An 18,605-nucleotide genomic window follows, 5' to 3' on the forward strand; every position below is an offset into this window, starting at 1 on the left:
GGGGAAGAAATCGCAGCCAGAGGGCTTAACGAATGACACCCACTGCATGAAGTAACCCCTCAGGGAGGAACAGAGAGACGAGAGGCGGTGAGCCGGGCTGAGCCGCACCACGGTAAAGAGAGGAAACCAAAACAACTAAACCATCATTTGCGTCATCACATCTCCTCATCGTCATAACCTGTGTCAGTTACCTTATTTCCTTAGTTCACCAATTGCACACCCCATGAAGCCTTGAATTCATGTACTGTAGATTTTTTTAGATTTTGTCTCATACCTGAGCCAATAATTTGATGCCTGTGTCATCAGTCAATAGGACTCCACCAGTCAGCAAATTATTGCCTGAGGAATGCAACAAAAACAAAAAAATCTCCATGAACTCAAGGCTTCATGGAGTGTGTAATTGATAGAAAATAAGTAATTTTTTGGGTTAACTACTCCCTTAATCCCATGTACAACGCACTTTTCTTTGTTTTGTTTTTCTCGCACCTTAACTAACGTCCATAGCATATCATGTACAGTGTATATCTGCTCCTATGCTCACGCACCTTTATGTCTTACCTCAGGTACTTACCGCACCGGATAGATATACGGTACTATGTGTAAATATGTAGATCATTTGTTTGTTTTTATTGATCTCTCTCCCCCTCTTCCCCTTGCCCCCCCCCATTCTTCTTCTTCTCTTTCTCTTATGGAAATAACAAAAAACGATGGAGCTTGCACCCACTGTTTTACACCTGTAAACCTGTGATGTGACAATAAAGTTGATTCTGATTCTAACCAATATGGGACACAGCGACGACAACCCCCCTCCAGTCATTATTACTCCAGCATTCTTCCAGACGCTCAGGTGAACAGATCACAATGGGATCTGTCATCGCCAGAAGAGGCACAGAGCCCAGAGGGAGGTGGATGGATAACACCCTCTGTCATCACACCAGCATTCCACCATCTCTCTTCTCTTAGCTTCTGGGTGGGTGGTCGTCTAGTTGACTTCACAGACCCCTCTTCCCTCTTCCTTCTGAGGGTTCAGCGTGGCTGTATTTAACCAAAACAGAACAGGGACCACTGAGGGTGGTAGAGCAGTGATTCTCCACCTTTTTCATTTCAAGGAGATAAGAGGTTTCTGGCCAACAACAACGATATGCCTTATAGGCCAGTGGTTCTCAACCTTTTCAAGGTGTAACCCCCCCAAAATAATCATATTTGAACTGGAGACGCCCAAAAATAATCATATTTGAACTGGGGACGCCCAAAAATAATCATATTTCAACTGGGGACGCCCCACCCTGACAAGCACATGGAATCGTAGGAGTTGAAGCAGTTGCCCGGCGGTTGCCTGACGCAATTATTTGAGCTAATCATACTTCTTCATTATCGTTAGAATCATTTCCATTCAGCTGTATAAAGACAGACAGATGATATTAACACAAATGGCATATTTTCATAATTATTTCCACGCCATAGTCATCTCAATTTTGGGGCATTTTGCTAAATTGAAAAATCTTCAAAATAATCTCTTCAAATGTTTTGAAAAAAAGAAACGTTTTTATTTTATTTTATACAAATCTTCTCTTCTGGGGGTCCCTCCCTGGCATAAACTATTTTCAGATAGGGGTCTGCGGCCAAATACATATCAATTTGGAGGTCCTTGACAACCACTGTGCTATGACACAACTTCCTGTGATCGTTATGACTGCATCTTAAAACTGTAGACGCCAGACGGGTAAATAAGAAAAAAAACCAGCAGGATACAGGGGCTTCAGGCAGCCATTAGGCCTCATAACATAACATAACAGGCTTTCCAGTCAGGTCAGCCTGGCAGAGCGGCCGGAGGTAATAACCCATCAAATGCAATTAAGACTCATTGAGAGAGAGCGAGAGCAGATGATGATATCTCCCTGCTATAAGGGGGCCGGGCTGCACAATCGAACCATCTAGCCAGCAGCACTCACAAGTTCCAGGTTTAAGATGTTACATCATTAACAATCAAAGAAAAGCTGCGAGTCCAGTGAGGGATGCATACTACAGACTGACATCCACTGTTAACCCATTAAGACCTGAGGCCGATTATAAAAAGTTTTCTAAATCCTAAGAGTTTTTTAAAAACAAATATAAAAAAAAATATATATAAAAAATATCTCAAAATATTTTGTTTCAAAAGCAAAGATTTTAGTTACAAAAGTTTGCTTTAAAAATATTTGTATTTAAAGATTTGCACAAATGTTAACGGTTTTTCTAAAGTAGCATATCTACAAGCTCATAGTGCGGCACTCTGTGCTGCGTTATGAGCTTGTATATCTGCTATTTTTGAATAGCAAAATACATCTAAAATTACTTTTACTTCTGTATTCTGTAAGTATTAGAGCCTGACTGATACTGAATGCCTGTATCACCCCCATAGCTGAGTGTCCTGCTTCAGTGCTTGGGGTCCAGAGTGTAAATAGTGTTCAAAGCAGAGCCGGAGTCGCCTGAATACTGCAACTCGGAAGAAGGGAATAGAACTCCGATACTGATATTAGTGTGTAAAAAATTATTCACTATTTTACTCAGCCTGAAGCCCAAATGCCTAATCTCCCCTGGCCAAAAGGAGCAATTCCCTCTTGGCCTATCTGTAGATGTTTGTTTTAATCCAAATGTGGTTATCAGTAACCTTTACTGGGAATGTAATAATTATAAGCAACTATAACAACAACAACACACAAATAGAATCAATTCTAAATGACCCCAAGCATCTTTCTCTGCATTATGTTCTGTAAAATCCCAGTATTTGGAAACCCAAAACAAGTTATGTAGGACATGAATGCATTTGATACTGTCCCTTATTTCATCAGTGACCACTGCTTTTCTTTCCAGTACAAAAGACTTCCTGGTAAGGAACAGCACCTTTCTGGTAACAAGGTGAAAATGTCTGTAAGGAACATCACCTTTCTGCTAACAAGGTACAAATGTTGGTAAGGAACAGCACCTTTCTGGTAACAAGGTGCAAATGCTCATGTGGCGATGCGTGTAGATGGACTACCGGTATTCATATTCGCCTGTCACATGACAGCTAAAATGTATTAGATTTACAATTCTGTGCCTATCGTGCCTAATCTGTACATAACTCAGACGGCGCTGAGTTTGGCAGAAGCAGACTTCGCAGCGTTCGGCACGGCGACTCGCTCGCCTTAGCTCGCTCGGTGGTGCCTCTCGTGGCTCAAGTGCGCTTCTGACAGCGCACCTCCATCGTGATTCGATCCCAGGAGGTTGGGCTGAAAATCTAATGATTGGCGAGGTACGCCGCCGAGGCAGGTTCTGGAATTGGGCTTTGGGCTGTATTTCAATGTGACTCCGCCCCGTGACAGCACATGAGGTAACATTGAATCACCCATAGAATGGCTGATAACAGCCTACCAGAGCCTCCTGGTAGGCCAGTAGGGACCTACTGGGACCATAGCTATGCGATGATAAAGGTGATAACAGCCAATTCAATGGGATGATTTCTAGGTAGTATCTAAGTATCGGGTGCTGCGATATGAAAGTCAAGAAACCTGGTTGTGCATCATCACGCTTTAAGGGCCAGGACGCCATACAAGCTAGGAACGCCGCAGGGCGAAACTAGTCCGGCATTTGTTCCCCAAAACAAGTGAATCTTGTTGGAACCTGCTAGACAACACGATTAATCATTATTAGACAATGATCCATTTGATACTGTCCTTTATGTTACCAGTGCTTTTGTTTCCACGCACAAAAGACCGCACCATTCTGGCAACGAGGGCTGAATATTTGGTAAGGAACAGGGGACCACAGATAGGTTGTGTTTGTGTGTGTGTGTGTGTGTGTGTGTGTGTGTGTGTGTGTGTGTGTGTGAGAGAGAGAGACACACACAGACAGACAGACAGAGAGAATGGTATAATGGGGCAGTAGGTGCAGTTCCCTGAGGTGAACTTCAGGTGAACTTAAAAACAAACAAAAGGTAAACAGACATGCATATTACATAATAATTATTATACAATTATGACAGCAGAGTATATTGGTCAGAGAGGCTTATTCAGAGGAAATCTGATCCAGTGCTTTATTTGGACCTTAACCCATTCAATCCGGGAACGCGTCATTGTCATTTTTAGCTATAACCATTATTGTATACTTTGGCTATTAAAAAATAGCAGATATACAAGCTCATAGCGTGGCACAGAGTGTCGCGCTATGAGCTTGTATATCTGCTATTTCTTTGAATTCATGACAATTTGTGCAAATCTTTGAAAATATATATATTTTTTGTAACTCAAATCTTTGCTTCTGGGGGTCCCTGGAACTAAACATTTTGAGATGGGGGTCGGCGGCCTTGACATGAAAAAGTTTGAGCACCACTGATATGCTGTAGAAACATATTTTTTTCAGAAACCTGTTAAATTTAGAAGACATTTAATGCGTTCCCGGATTGATTGGGTTAATACTAGTGAACAACACTGCTGTCTCATGGGCTTGACAGGGCGGGCAGACATAGGTGTACTAGTAGAGCACAGTACAGTACATTTCGCTTTAGCCGAACATCGCTTGGACTAAAGTCCTTGTTACGTGTACACAGCCCCAGCAGACATACAGAGGCTATTACTTTACGTCTCTGTGGAAACCTCATTATGTCCAAAACTGTTCCTGTTCAGGATTCAAATTATCAGCTTGTAGATCTGCTACTTTTGTGTGACGCTGTTGTATCAAGGTTCAAGGTTACTTTATTATGATCAAGTAGGGCATTGATTTTACCTTAAATTCAGAGGAAATTTGATCCAGTGCTTTATTATTTGGACCTTACTACTGCTGAACAACGCTGCTGTCTCATGGGGTTGGCAGGGCTGGCAGACACAGGTGTACAAGCAGCGCCAGTACATTTTGCTTGAGCTGAACGTCAACTGATATTCCATTGGGGTGAAAGAGAGAAATTGGAATGAATTGTGGCCAGAAAACAAGAAACATGCCAGACAAAGATAGAAACGGGGTGAAAAGCGGCCTGACAGAAACGAGACAATGCTACAGACGCAGGGCAGTGAACTGGCTTTTGTTGTGCTGGCCAAAGCAGCAGGCGATCTCAAAATTCACAATCCACTTGAGCAGGTTTCAATAGACTACTACGGTTGTAGAATATAAAACTGCTTCTAAATCGTGGTTGGCAATCTGCTTTTTAAAGGATTATCGCCAGCCATGAGCCAAATCCTGGTTATCTCTGACTATCCGCCAAAGTGGCTAAGTGAGTAGATAGAAACAGCCAGAAACAGACAACATTTGCCAGGATGTAGTTGCGGTCTTTTAAAAAAATCTGCTAAAATGACCTACTTCCAGTAGAGTAGTGGAGTTACAATTAGGGGATAATAGCTCAACTCCAATTTCCAGTAGCATGTGGTAGTTAAACTTTTCTTCTTTTTTTTTTTAAATCTAGCAACTTAGGGTAGTTACAGTATGTTACTTAAATATTTGTGTAGCTTGTTACTTAAATATTTGGGTAGCTTGTTACATGTACAAAGCCCTTGCAGCATAAAGAGACTATTACCTTTCGTCTCGGTGGAAAACTGTTATTTTTCAGGATTCAAATAAAAAAATATAAAAAGTAGCAGCTCTACAAGATCGAGTGTTGAGCTTGTGGAACTGCTACTTTTGATGCTTTTGTGTGACGCTGTATTATGATCTTTAATTTACTGTAAAAAAAAGTTAAAATATGGTTGTCTGGTATAGTACATTTTTTGACTCACTTTGTCCTCTGGTAGAGTTAATTTTTAGACTCACTTTGTCCTCTGGTAGAGTTAATTTTTAGACTCACTTTGTCCTCTGGTAGAGTTAACTGAGGTGGGCCGGCTGGTGTGCTGCGGCTCACTGTGTGAGAACTGCGGGGCGAGTGGCGGGCATCGACCCCTCCGAGCGCTGCTGCTCTGTCCGCCATTCTGCTCCACTGCTGCGTCGTCGGCCTCCGGCGATCGTGGAATCTTTGGACGGCTTGCAAAGGACTCATGACTATTAATGAGGACAGAAAGGAGAAGATTTCTTTCTTTTTTTCAATAGTGAGTGGGTCGACAGTAAGTCATACTGCGTGCAGTTTGTGAACGAAGCCACACAAATCACAATGCAATGATCTCCAATTCCACTTCATCGGGGCATTTAAAGTGACCGCAGGAAGTGTTTGTAGAGCTCAAGCATTTATGTGCTCTGCTAGTTTACTTTAGAGATGCAGACCAGTGGTTCCCAACCTTTTCTGGATCAGAACAAGAAAAATAAATACCATGATTAGATTTTTTTTTCTTTACATTATTATTATTATTATTATCTTTATATTATCAATTATCAATCTTAGCGTTTTGCTAATTATTTGGGGAGAGATAATCACTCAGAGAGAGAAATCACTGCCTGAAACAGGATTATTATCTCTGGATCCATGCAGCCCTGCTGGACTATAGGATAGAATTGTGTCAGTTCATCTCCTGTACACCGTCTCCATCTCAGCTCCCCTGGGAGATTGGGCTTCCCACTCTCATTTGAAAAGACACATAACAGCAAAATAGAAGGGTTCATGTTCCTCATATGGTTCAAGAGAACGTTTTCTTTGTCCAAGTTCTTTGAGGAGCGACAAATGGTTAATTGGGGGCACCTTTGACCACTTATACCATGTCTTAATAGGAGAACATTTGCTGAAACTAGCAGATCTCGAGATTTTGGGTAGAGGGGAAAAAAGGAGTGGGGGACACCGTTCGATGAAGTATATACAGTATAGGGGTTAAGTGCTTAAGAAAGGTTCTTTATAGAATATTAGAATAATGATAAAATATGTCTTCTATCTACAGCATAGCATCACCGAAGAATGGAAGAACGGTTCCAGTTGGCTGCCTGGCACCTTTATTTCTCTGTGTGTAAGGAGATTACATTAACCTTGAACGGACTTCTCAGCCCCAACATTTGATAGCAGCCGGCTCACTCCTTTTCAGCTGATATGGTCCATTTCTGGGGATACAATACCCAGACGCACACGCATGTCATCAATACTTCCCAGTCACCCAGTATTCCCTAAAGCCTATGGCAGGCATATCCAGTTATCAGAACATGGATATTTTTAAAAATATGAATGAATATTAGGTATCGGTCGTCGTGAGCAAGATGCCCAAAACAGGATGTATAAAAAGACATTACAAAAACTGCAGACTTAGCAGTTAGGGGGGGGGTTGTGTTGGATTGTGGGGAGGAGGACAAGCTCCCTCGGCCACCATCCCAAGAACACATTCTGCCAATGCCCTTATCAGGCTGGAGGAAGTGACCCACTTCCCACAGAGCAATTCTATACAACATGTATTGGGTCTGTTGGATCCACCCCAAGTGGACACCAACATCTTCCATATCCCCACCTGGGGTGCAACAGTTAATCAAACTAATCGATTTAATGATTTAATAAAGTAATCGATTGATGATCTATCCCTATTTTTGTGAATCGATTAATCAACAAATAAAAAAAAGTCATTAATAGAATAACTGCTAAGAAAATAATTGATAGTTTCAGCCCTAATCCCCACTGATCCAAAGACTAGAAATATATTTTGCAATATGCAGCTAAATGACTGTAAACACTGATTGTATACAGTAGGTCCTGATAAAGTTACTGCTACATGTCTTGGTTGTTCCACTATGTAGTATCATTGTTAAAGCCAGACCCATAAAGTATATCAGCCAGGCCGATATCAGCCATTATTTGACTATCTTGACGACACTGGTATCAGCAAATAAAGGATTGTTTCGCTTTTTAACATCTACTCGGGTGTGAACACCCCAGACAGTTTTTAAGCTGTTTGATGCAGTATTTAGATATTTCACATGTATTTTATTAGACAAGCCCCCTTAAAATAAAAATAAATAAATGAAATAAAATAAATGAAAAAAGTAATTGGAAAAAAACACTGCCCCCTCACGTATTAGAAGGACAATATCAGTCATCAGAATCAAGGACGGGTGTTTTCGATGAATTGTGGTTAAAATGGAGTTTGAAGTTACAATGGGTTTCTATAGGAAGGGGGCGTGTCTGATCAATTTCTACTGTAAATACTGAATCAAGCAACTTAAAAACTGTCCGGGGTGCTCACAAAAGCCAGAGTAGACATTAAAATGACCCCAAACATGTTTGAAAGTGAAATATCCCTTCAAGTGTCCCACATTTTAACCACTTCCAACCTGGTGTTTCTATCTTGGGTATGTCATTATAGGCACAAAAACAAAAAACGTTTAAAAGATTTTTGTTTGTTTTTTACTTTAATTATGACTATATTATTAGGTGATCGGTGGGCGGGATAAAAAAGGAAAAAAAAGAAAAAGAAAGTACGATCGATCATGCATTAATTGTACATTACATTGATACTTTTGTACCTTGAAACTTTAATAAAATCTAAGTTTTTCTAACTTTTTTCCATCAGCAATCGGTAGTCTAAGACATGGGTTCCCAAACTTTTCAGCCCGCGACCCCAAAATAATGCGGCCATTGACTCGCGACCCCACCTAACCATGGAGGTAATTTATGCACATAAACTTGCACTTTCGGTGCGCATTTGTAATGTATTAAAATGGTAAAATGTACTATTTGTAATACTTTTTAGATTGTATTTCAACCATTCTGTTGAATTAATTATTATTTTGTGATGACCCAAAATCATTTCGTGACCCCACTGTCAGTGTTGGGGTCGCGACCCCAACTTTGGGAACCCCTGGTCTAAGACTCTACCAAAATGGGGATTGGCATGGGAGCCAGACATGTGTCATGGGCCTGGAGACTCTAATCATTGTGTTGTCTCTGTGTTTGTGTCCTAACGCTCTGGGTCACCGTCATGTTTGCGCTGCCAAGTGAAATGTTTTACTGGTCGCTCCTTCACTTGAGTTATAGGAGAGCTTGACAACACCGCTGAATAGGGCTGAACGACGAGGGCCGAGTCTGGTGTTTTAAACAAGTAAACAACTCCATACAAGTGACAAGTTCACTAGGCTACAATCTTGTGTCGCTTGGGCACTTTGAAGCCCCAATGAAAAACAAAACAAACAACAAAAAAAAACACTTGGTAGGTGTGAAGATGTGTCATTGAATGAGTATGAGGCCAAGAGCTGCCGGTAATAGGAAGTCAGTCTCCTCTGTCGATATGGGTTTAAGTAAACACGGGGTAAACAGCAGCAAGATTTGTGAACTGTTGCGATAAAAGAAGGTTAGCCGATGGAATAACAACCACCCTAAGGACTACTAACCATTGTGTTTTCCTGCACTATCTGCACCAAGTGGACCTCTGGCAAATATAAACGGAGCTGTTACCGTTTAAACATTTTTAATGGTTTTGGGGAAAATGCTGCTAATTGTCCCAAAAGTGACAGCAGAATCTTGAAAGATTTCTGCTATTTGTTTCAAAAAGCTTTATAACCCTGCAGACATGTTTTTCTTAAATCGTTTTTATTATGTTGTGACACTTGCTTTGGCAATGTAAATGTATTTTCTCATGCAAATAAGGTTCCTTTGAATTTAATTGTTTGACAAAAAAACACCTGTTCCCATATTTGCCAAACGTAGGACGTGACCTGAATGGATAGGACTGACCTCACCCTGCCAGCCTCTCTCCTTCCTGGCAAAAACACTGTGTGATTTAGATAGTATATTTTATTAAGGGTTGTTTTCGTTGCTGTCGGGCAGAAACCTCTGATCTCCATGTTCTAACTTTTTGTGTTTTTTCGTAAATACTACAGCGTCACACAAAAACATAGCAGATCCACAAGCTCGAAACACGGCGCAAAGTGAAGCGTTTTGAGCTTGTCGATCTGCTATTTTTGCTACTTTTGAATTTGGACATATGAGGTTTCCACCTCACAGATGCGTAAAAAAAAAAAAAAACTATTTTAAGTGTGATGTCAAATGTGATGTCAAAAGATTTTGTTGTTTGTGTGAGGCAGTGTTGATGTTGATTTGACAGCAAATTATGATTTAGTTTTAGTCATAGTCTTTTGAATAAAATTCCATTTAGTTTGTCATATTTTAGTCATCTGAAATGTTTTAGTTTTCGTCTAGTTTCATTCGACTAAATATCATAAGACTAAATCTACAGTTGATTTAGTCGACTAAAATGTATTTTGGCGGTGCCTTGATGGCGTCGTAATGGCTGATTTTACACTTGGTTGAATGCTGAAAATAGCAGATCTGTTGTCAGAGCACACGAGCGCAACAAAACATAAAATAACTTGTCGTAGTTCTACTGGATCTCTTCTCCACTGGTCCCTCCCTAACATTTTAATCTAGTTTTTATTGACAAAATTGTCAATATATTTAGTCTTAGTTTTAGTCACCATAGCTTAGTTCTTATTTTGTATTGATTTAGTATTCTTCAGTGAAAAAAGGTAGTCGACGAACATTTTTCGTCATAGTTTTAGTCGACGAAATCAACACTGGTGAGGGGACCAAAATGTAAATAATGCTTTATAATATTTTTTATCCTCAAACTGTGCTAAACAGTTACGATTTGTAATCTGTTGCTTTTAAACTAAACTAAACTAAACTCAACTCAAATTGGGGACATTTTTAGATGGAGGGTCCGTGGTTGAATATATATCAATTTGGGGGGGGGGGGGGTCCTTGGCACAAAAAGGTTTGAGAACTAACTGCTCTAGTCTAAACACACCCGGGGTGAACTGAGGCAACCCAATGTCAGAGCGAGCCAGAAGAGTGTTTGTTAAAGAACCAACTGTGATCCAGGGGGGACTTGGCTGTGCTTTCCTGGGGACTCATTACAGTCTGGGGACCATTTCAGGAGGAGTCAAACTCCTCTGGGATTCTGGGAAGAGGAGGAAGAAGAAGGGGGAGAAAGAAGAGGAGGAGGAGGAGTAGGAGAAAGAGGGGAGAGAGAGAGAGAGAGCCGGGGGATTGAAAGGACCCCTTTGTGGTGGCAGTTCGTTTAAACGCATGTCACAGAGGGGAGAGGAGGGTGCTGAGTCACCCATCGCATCGCTGAGGAATCCCACCGCGCACCGCCGACCACACACACACACACACACACACACACACGCTTGTATTACAATACTTGCGAGGACATCAACATGATGGTGAATGCAATTTCATAAATGCCGTTTTTACACGTTTCTTTTGGCATTTCTTTTAACCCTCAAAGCTGAACATAGCTACATCTACATGCTTGTAGATCTACTATTTTCGGTGTGTATTTAACAATGTGTATTTCTCTAATTATACTTGTGGTGGTGACATTTGGCCCTCACAAGTATAGTAATCACACACACACACACACACACACACACACACACACACACACACACACACACACACACACACACACACACACACACACACACACACACACACACACACACACACACACACACACACAGCGTTCTTGGATGCTGGCGACTCATGTCGTTTTTTTACTAGCCATGGTTCCCTGTTCAAAACAGCTTTCATGTTTACGCTCCCTCAGTGCTCCTGGTGCCAAATTGAACCTGCTCTCTTTGTCTCCGTACCCCCCACCACCCCCCTCGGTTTCCTCCCTACCTCTCAGTGCCTGTAGTTTGTGCTGAGGTCAGCTAGGGCTGAGATAAAGCCACAGAGAGGGTTTAGAGGAACAGACAGGAGACATGAGGAGTGGACAGATAAGATTGTGACGCTGCTCTCAGACTGTCTACATCAGTGTTTTTCCAAAGACAGGCTCGGGACCCAGTTATGGGTCGTAGACAAGTTTGAACAAATGTTCACATTGACGCGTTGTCAGCTATTTTCACTAGTTTGGGTCCCAGGGAGGCATCAAATTTCTCTTTTGGGAACCACTGGTATTTTCAGCTCGACACCAAAATACATGATTAATTAAGCACAACATTTTTGGGGGGAAAATATATATATTTTGGAACATTTCTGAAATTCTTTTGAAAATGTATTTTCTTTAATCTAAGAAATATTTCTTCTTTTTTTTAAATCTTTTGAAAATAATAATAAAATGATTTAGGAAACAAAGGGGATATTTACTCACAAATGGGTTTGGGAACCCATTTTTGGTTTGGGAATCCATGAGCTCGACTCATTGTTTGGGAACCACTTGTCTATACATTCCAGTACTGTGTCAGTGCATGGTAGGAATGTCCCACTATATGTCAGCAAGCCCGCTAGCCTATCGTGGAAATACAGTACAGTATATGTGGGCATGGATGGATGCCAGCCCCCCGGGCGCCCTGCCAGTACCACAGAGATTTGTTTCTTGTCTGTCACAGTACTAGATTTATTTAATAATAATGTTTTTACATTTATTTTAATCTGCTGTATCATTGAGTGCATTTACCATCACAGCGAGTAAGAGAAAACTCCTACAATCATTTTGTGTGATTTTTGGGAATAGCTGTGCATGTAGAACTGTGCATGTGTGTGTGTGCTGCTGGTGCATGCTGGGATGTTGAGTTTACCTGACAGTGTCTCCATTGTCTCCCCTGACTGTCCCCTCATACGGTCTGTCCAGCTCTGAATCCTGGGACGCCCGCCCACACTCTGACGCTGTGTGCATGTGTTTGTGAAAGAGAGAGAGATATAGACATACAGACAGACAGATTGGGAAATTCATATCACACACTGTACAGTCTTGCAGTAGCCAGACAGTTACTGTAGGTAGATATCAAACGTCTGGGGTACATCTATTGACAAAGTAGTTGAGGATTACCCCATATAATAAGAAATATGCGTGACAGACATATGATTTGACCAACCACGGTCCTCCTTTAGACTTCCGTTACAGCCCAATACATCAACCACCTTGATCAGGGTTGTGCGACCAACATTCAGAATAATATATAGTATCTGTTGATTCATCTTCAGATTATTCTTGTTAATCTCTGTGATTAATTTAGACCATACAATGATGGTAAAATAAGGCAATAAAGTACAAAAGAATGTAAAATCAACGGCATGAGGTATGAAGTCTGCAGGGCACTTCGTTTTCAACACGTCTTCATTCCAGAAATAATCCTGACAAAATATGGACCAAAGCAGATATTGATATTCCAACATCCCTGTCATCTCTCTCAACCAACTTGTTCTTCTGAATGTTTTTGCAGATGCGTCTGGCAGTGCTTTGTTTGGACTTAACATCAAAGAAAGACGAAAGACCAAGGTATAAAGCCTAATAAACAATAACAGGCTAAAGGGAAATTAAACTGTGCCACAAATATGTGGCAGACAGTTCTGCACAGTGCAGGTTATATAGGCATCACGCACAAAAACACATAGAATGGACATGGCAAGCGTGCGCACACGGACACACATGGACGGACACACACATTTTCATTTTCACACACGTCATTTAAAGATTTCTTTGGCACGCACGTACGCACGCACACGCACACGCACACGTACACACACACACAGATTCTGGGGGTCACTCACTGATGCTGTGATGCAGGGAGCTGGCAGTGCTGCTGGGTCGGCTGCCAGAGCGCGTCGGGGGCCGCGAGCCGTAGCGTGACGGAGGCAGGCTGTCTTCACTCCTCTGTCTGCTCGGCGGGTGCTCTCTGACTCTGTCACCATCACCTTCCTGACCCCCTGCCGCCCGGAAGTCCCTGCACACAGGTACACATGTAAACACAAACATCAACATTGATCATTGGGGGTACTGCAGCAGTTCCAGGACCCCTAAATAATCTGGGCCCCCCCTTGAAAACAAGATGGTTCATGTCAAGGGGTTATTCCCAATAAGGAATTTACACACATCTGAAAATATTTTGTGCCAGGGACCCCCATGTGTTGTTAAAATGTTTCAAAAATATTCATCTAAAAAAAAAATAGCAGCTGATTTTGATGCTATTTTAACTAACTAGACTAGAGGTTCGGGCGGCTTTGTCAGAGTACCTGTTGTACCCGTCCGTCTGTGTCCCTTTTATGCGCATATATGGAGATCTCTATATCTGTCAGTCCATGTCCCTTTTATGCCCATTATGGTGATATTATATGCCCATATATATTGGAATGTCCATATATGGGCATATTAATTGGAGTGGTAACTGGATATGCGGGTGCACCGAGTTTGAAGTCGGTCAGTCCCATGAATGCATATTATGACCATATATGGGCATAGCGGACACATCAAGGTTAGACAACACACTCCATATTTGGGCGTAGCAGCATTGGGAACTCATCTCATTATGGTTATGGCTGAGTCATAGTGACATGAGCGTGACTACGTGGTCCGCCGGCCGGCCGGACACATTTTTAAGCCAATTTTAATACAAGATTTTGCTGGGGTCCAGCTGAAGCCCCCTTAAGGACCCCTGGGGGTCCCACTCGACCCTACTTTGAGTACCACCGGGTACTGTATTGTCTCAAACTCTGCAGGGCTCATGAGGTTCACACGTTCCCCCAGAGGTACATTAAAGCGATGGTTTTCAAACCTTTTAATTTCAAGGACCCAATCAAAAACAATCGATAATTGTAGCCCTAACTCTGCGTGTTCTTCTCTGTCACACCTGCAGGGGGCGTTTTGAGGACTCTGCACAGGCCCTGGGAAACATGCTTAAGTACTCAGGAGACCGAAAACAATAGCCCCAGTGGCAGGGAGAGAAAGAGAGAGGGGGGGGATACAGGTGGGACAATGCAGGGGTGAACCTGAGCTCCCAGGGCACTAGTGGGACGTGTAGTGACACATCCTGCCCGCCCGCCCGGCGAGGGCTTTTGTCTGGTTTCCAGGGCAGCCGTGCGGGGTGACCTCGTTCAGAGGGCTGTGGATTACGTGGTCACACTCACCAGGAGGTGAGGTTGCTTCATGTTCTGCATCAGGCGTGAGGGTTGCATTATACCAGGGGTGGGCAACTTTGATGATGAACAGAGCCACTATATTTCCACACTCACTCCAGAGGGCCACATTACATATACTGTCTGGCCATTCTATATCACACAAAAGTAGCAAAAATAGCAGATCTACAAGCTCAAAACGCACCGCAGTGCGACGCATTTTGAGCTTTTGCTATTTTTAAATTGGAATCCTGAAAAGTAATATTTTTATATAATTTCAAATGCATTTAGTTATACTTATGTTAACTTTATGAAATGAAATACAAATACATTGGACATAAAAAAGACAATAGAATTTTAATACTAGTCATTAAGCTACTAATATAGAGTGAAGTAATTAAAGCGGGTCATGTTTGCGTGTTTGGAATTGTAACAGCTGAAATCAATAATATATCAGTATTCAGATATTAACCTGCGGGCATATTAACCTGCGGGCATGTGGCCCCCGGGCCGCTAGTTGCCCATGTATGTATTATACTGTATATGTCTGCATACTTTAATATTTATTGACGGTGTCTCTTGTCCTGCACCAGGCAGGAGGAGTGTATAGGGTTATAGGGTGTATACTTCTGTATACTTTATTCATATTTGTTTGAGGGGGTCTTTATTGTGATGTTATTCTTCTGTACCTACTGCACTTCTTTGCCCTGTATCTGTAACCTTTCACTGCTGTGCTGTCTCTGGCGCCTGGATTTCCCCCACCGGATCCAACTACCTATTTACAGTTTACATTTTAGACATTTAGCCAAAGATCTCTTCCAGAACAACAGCACAGTGGCTCAGGGCTCACCCAGGGTTAGTGCCGAAGTGTCCTTGAGCAAGACACTGAACCCCTAATTGCTCCCGATGAGCAGGTTGGTAAATTGCATGGTTTCCTCCGCCATCGGTGTATGAATGTGTGTGAATAGGTGAATGTAATGCACACTGTAAAGCGCCTTGGATAAAGGCTATAAAAATGCACCATTTTATAAAAAATCACAATTTAAACCTCGGCCAGGACACCCATGACCCATTCAAATTGCATTATATAACAAAATGTGAGACGCCAGAGGGTTAACAATGAATGATACCTTAGTCAAGATTCTGTAGACAGATAGATAGACCTTTATCGATCCCGCAGGGCAAATTCAGTAGCCAGAGACAGCACAGCAGTTAGAATACAGAAACACAGTAAACTAAGAAAGATAAGCTAAGAGTAGCGACACAATAGCTAAGGACTCAAAAAGAAGAAACGGCATCACAAAAACACCATCAGCCATCAACAACAGTATACGACAGTTATACAGTATCCTGCATTATGCAGAAACACATACACACACATCAGTGTCGTTGTGACATCAACAGAATACACTGGTATCAATACTGTGTCAACAGCATAATCAGTGCAATGTAACCGCACCCTACGGTCTTATTGAGGAATAGAAAACACCTGATGGTATGATTACAGTCTCCATGTCAGAGTCAGTGTCCGTACGGTCATTGTTCTGGTGTTACGCCAAAGAACACTTCAATCGGACACCTGGCTATTCATGGACACAAATCAATCAGGCCTGTCACTTTACGCTTATATCACCATCACTCTAGCCACTAGCCCTAGCAGACAAGTGCGAACACTTTGTTGTCATTTGGTGTCCTATAATGTATATAGTGTCACATTTTCCTCATCTGCAGACAGACACGTACAGCCTCTTTTGTCTCCAAGCTATAGTCGCTGAGAAGAAGAGCAAACACTTGTGTGTCAAAAAGAGAAATGCTCGTAATGCACTTTATTTTATTGTACTGTCCTGGCACACAATCAAAAAGTAGGTTGCTTTGTCATAAACTGCTTACCCCTCATTGTCTCACTAAGTCGAGGTGGATCGATAGAATGCTCGCACGTCCTTAAGAAAACTAGTACAGTAGGGCAACGGCAATGTAAAGAACGTAAGGATACACTAAAAGGAAGCATGCTAGTTTATCTAGGTTGGTAAATGAACACCGGCCACCTGTTTAGCTGCAGCAGGTAAAGTTACTCTACGACTTCCACAACAACATGTCACTTGCGGGGGGTCTAATTTTATTGTCTTTTAGCCGCTAGCGGCTCCTAAACTGTGTGCCGAGGCACATTAATGGGTCGTGACACAAGTCCAGGTGTGCATTGGGACTATTGGGATTATTGTTGCAATATTATACAACTATACCAAAGTTGGCCGTGTTCGGGGGAGGGAAGCCCGGCAGGGAGGGAGATCTTTGTCGCTACACGTACTCCTACGGGTTGGGGTGGCACCTGCAGAGGCGCTGCGTTCTCCCGGTGGGGGCTCCTCACTGGCAAGGTGAGCCAATGGGGTAAAACGGCAGTGGCAAGCAAAGGTAAAAATGAATTTGGCATAACAACTAAATTGGGGAACAAATAATTAATTAATAAATAAACTAAATTTGTTAAAAAGTAAAATTATTTATCTTTAAATTGTATTAGTTATTGTAACGCCGACTAACTTTTGTTGAGAATGGAGCTCTGGTCCAGACAGAAATCAATGGCATATTCATTAATTTCTGTCTGGGCCCCGAGTCACATTTTCCACAAAAGTTAGTACTGTAGGCCTACTGCTGTACCTGAATCAGAATTTAATAGGTCGAATCAGATTCGGTATTTTAATGTCTCATCTTTATGACAAAATAAAGCCTACATTTTCAAGCATTTCAACGTTACATTGTCAAGTGCAACAGAGTCATATGGCTCTGTTGCATACTGAGCATTTAAAATCAATAAGACAACTACATGACGGCAGACAGTTTGTTTTAATTGACGACAGTGAATGCAACAGACTGTGTGCAGATTAGTAGTTCTGAGCACAAGCCTAGGCTACTGTAAATTAACCAGATGAGATCATTAGACTCACCTGCTGCCACGGAGCGGCGGTCGAAAGAGAGAACGCACTTCCAAAGTGTCTACATTGTGTAAATCACAAGCACATGGTTTTCTTATCGTAAATATGAAGTTTTGCCAAATTCTTGCGTTTAATCCAGGTCTGTTGTATTGCTTCTCAAGTGGCTTTAATAGAAATCGGATTTCCTTTTACAACTTGCACAAGCCATAATCCGTCCTTGAGTATACAGATGTATACACCCTATACAATCATCCTGCCTGGTGCAGGACAAAAGACACCGTCAATAAATATCAAAGTACACAGACATACAGTGTGGTGGAATTCAAGGTCAATCAGTAATTGGAAATGAACAGGGTCAGAGGCACTACTTCTTAGAAGGTGGTGGTGTTGGTGCTTTAATACAAGGGTTCCCAAACTTTTCAGGCCGTGATAATTGAACTGGGAACCCCCCACCCTGAGTTGAGGCATTACATTTAGTTTGACTCGGTTCTACAGATAAATATTGTGAAAATAGCCGATCTACAAGTTGTAGATCGGCAATGTTTGACAATTGTTTGATAATTTTTTTAAGTACAGTTTGTTGGTTACTTTTGATGTAGCAATGGTCTTATTATTAGTTTATGTTTATTTTAGAGGTATTAAAAAGGTCTTAAAAGTCCTTCAATTGTCACTTTAGAAATGTACAGATACCCTGTATATGTACTTATATTGTATGTTGGTTTGTTTACGGTTGAGTGAGAAAACAATGTTGCACGTTAATCATTCCCTTGCTTTAATACATGGGAGGACAGGGATATGTACAGTGGGTACAAACCTGTGGAAAGCCTGTGGAACAGTCGTTCTGCCTCGAGCACAAGGAATAGTTGCACTGTCATGTTACAAGGACAAGCTGTACCATAAACAATCAGGCCTAAAGAGACACATCTTGGCTCTTA

The 18,605-nt window shown here is 41.8% G+C and overlaps 1 protein-coding gene across 2 annotated transcripts in view; it reads right to left on the reverse strand.

The window, feature by feature from the left end:
* armc9 (armadillo repeat containing 9) overlaps window positions 1-18,605 on the reverse strand; it is a 55,779-nt gene that overhangs the window by 3,860 nt on the left and 33,314 nt on the right. For both annotated transcript variants that reach the window (XM_084066848.1, XM_084066847.1), the window contains 3 exons: window positions 13,403-13,575; window positions 12,430-12,517; window positions 5,792-5,982 (listed from right to left, as the gene is read on the reverse strand). In XM_084066848.1, coding sequence (XP_083922974.1) covers window positions 5,792-5,982; window positions 12,430-12,517; window positions 13,403-13,575 — 452 coding nt within the window. The remainder of the gene's footprint in view (window positions 1-5,791; window positions 5,983-12,429; window positions 12,518-13,402; window positions 13,576-18,605) is intronic.

The sequence above is a fragment of the Gymnoscopelus microlampas genome (genome assembly GCF_963454915.1).
Source record: "Gymnoscopelus microlampas genome assembly, chromosome: 9".
Taxonomy (NCBI): Eukaryota; Metazoa; Chordata; class Actinopteri; order Myctophiformes; family Myctophidae; genus Gymnoscopelus; species Gymnoscopelus microlampas.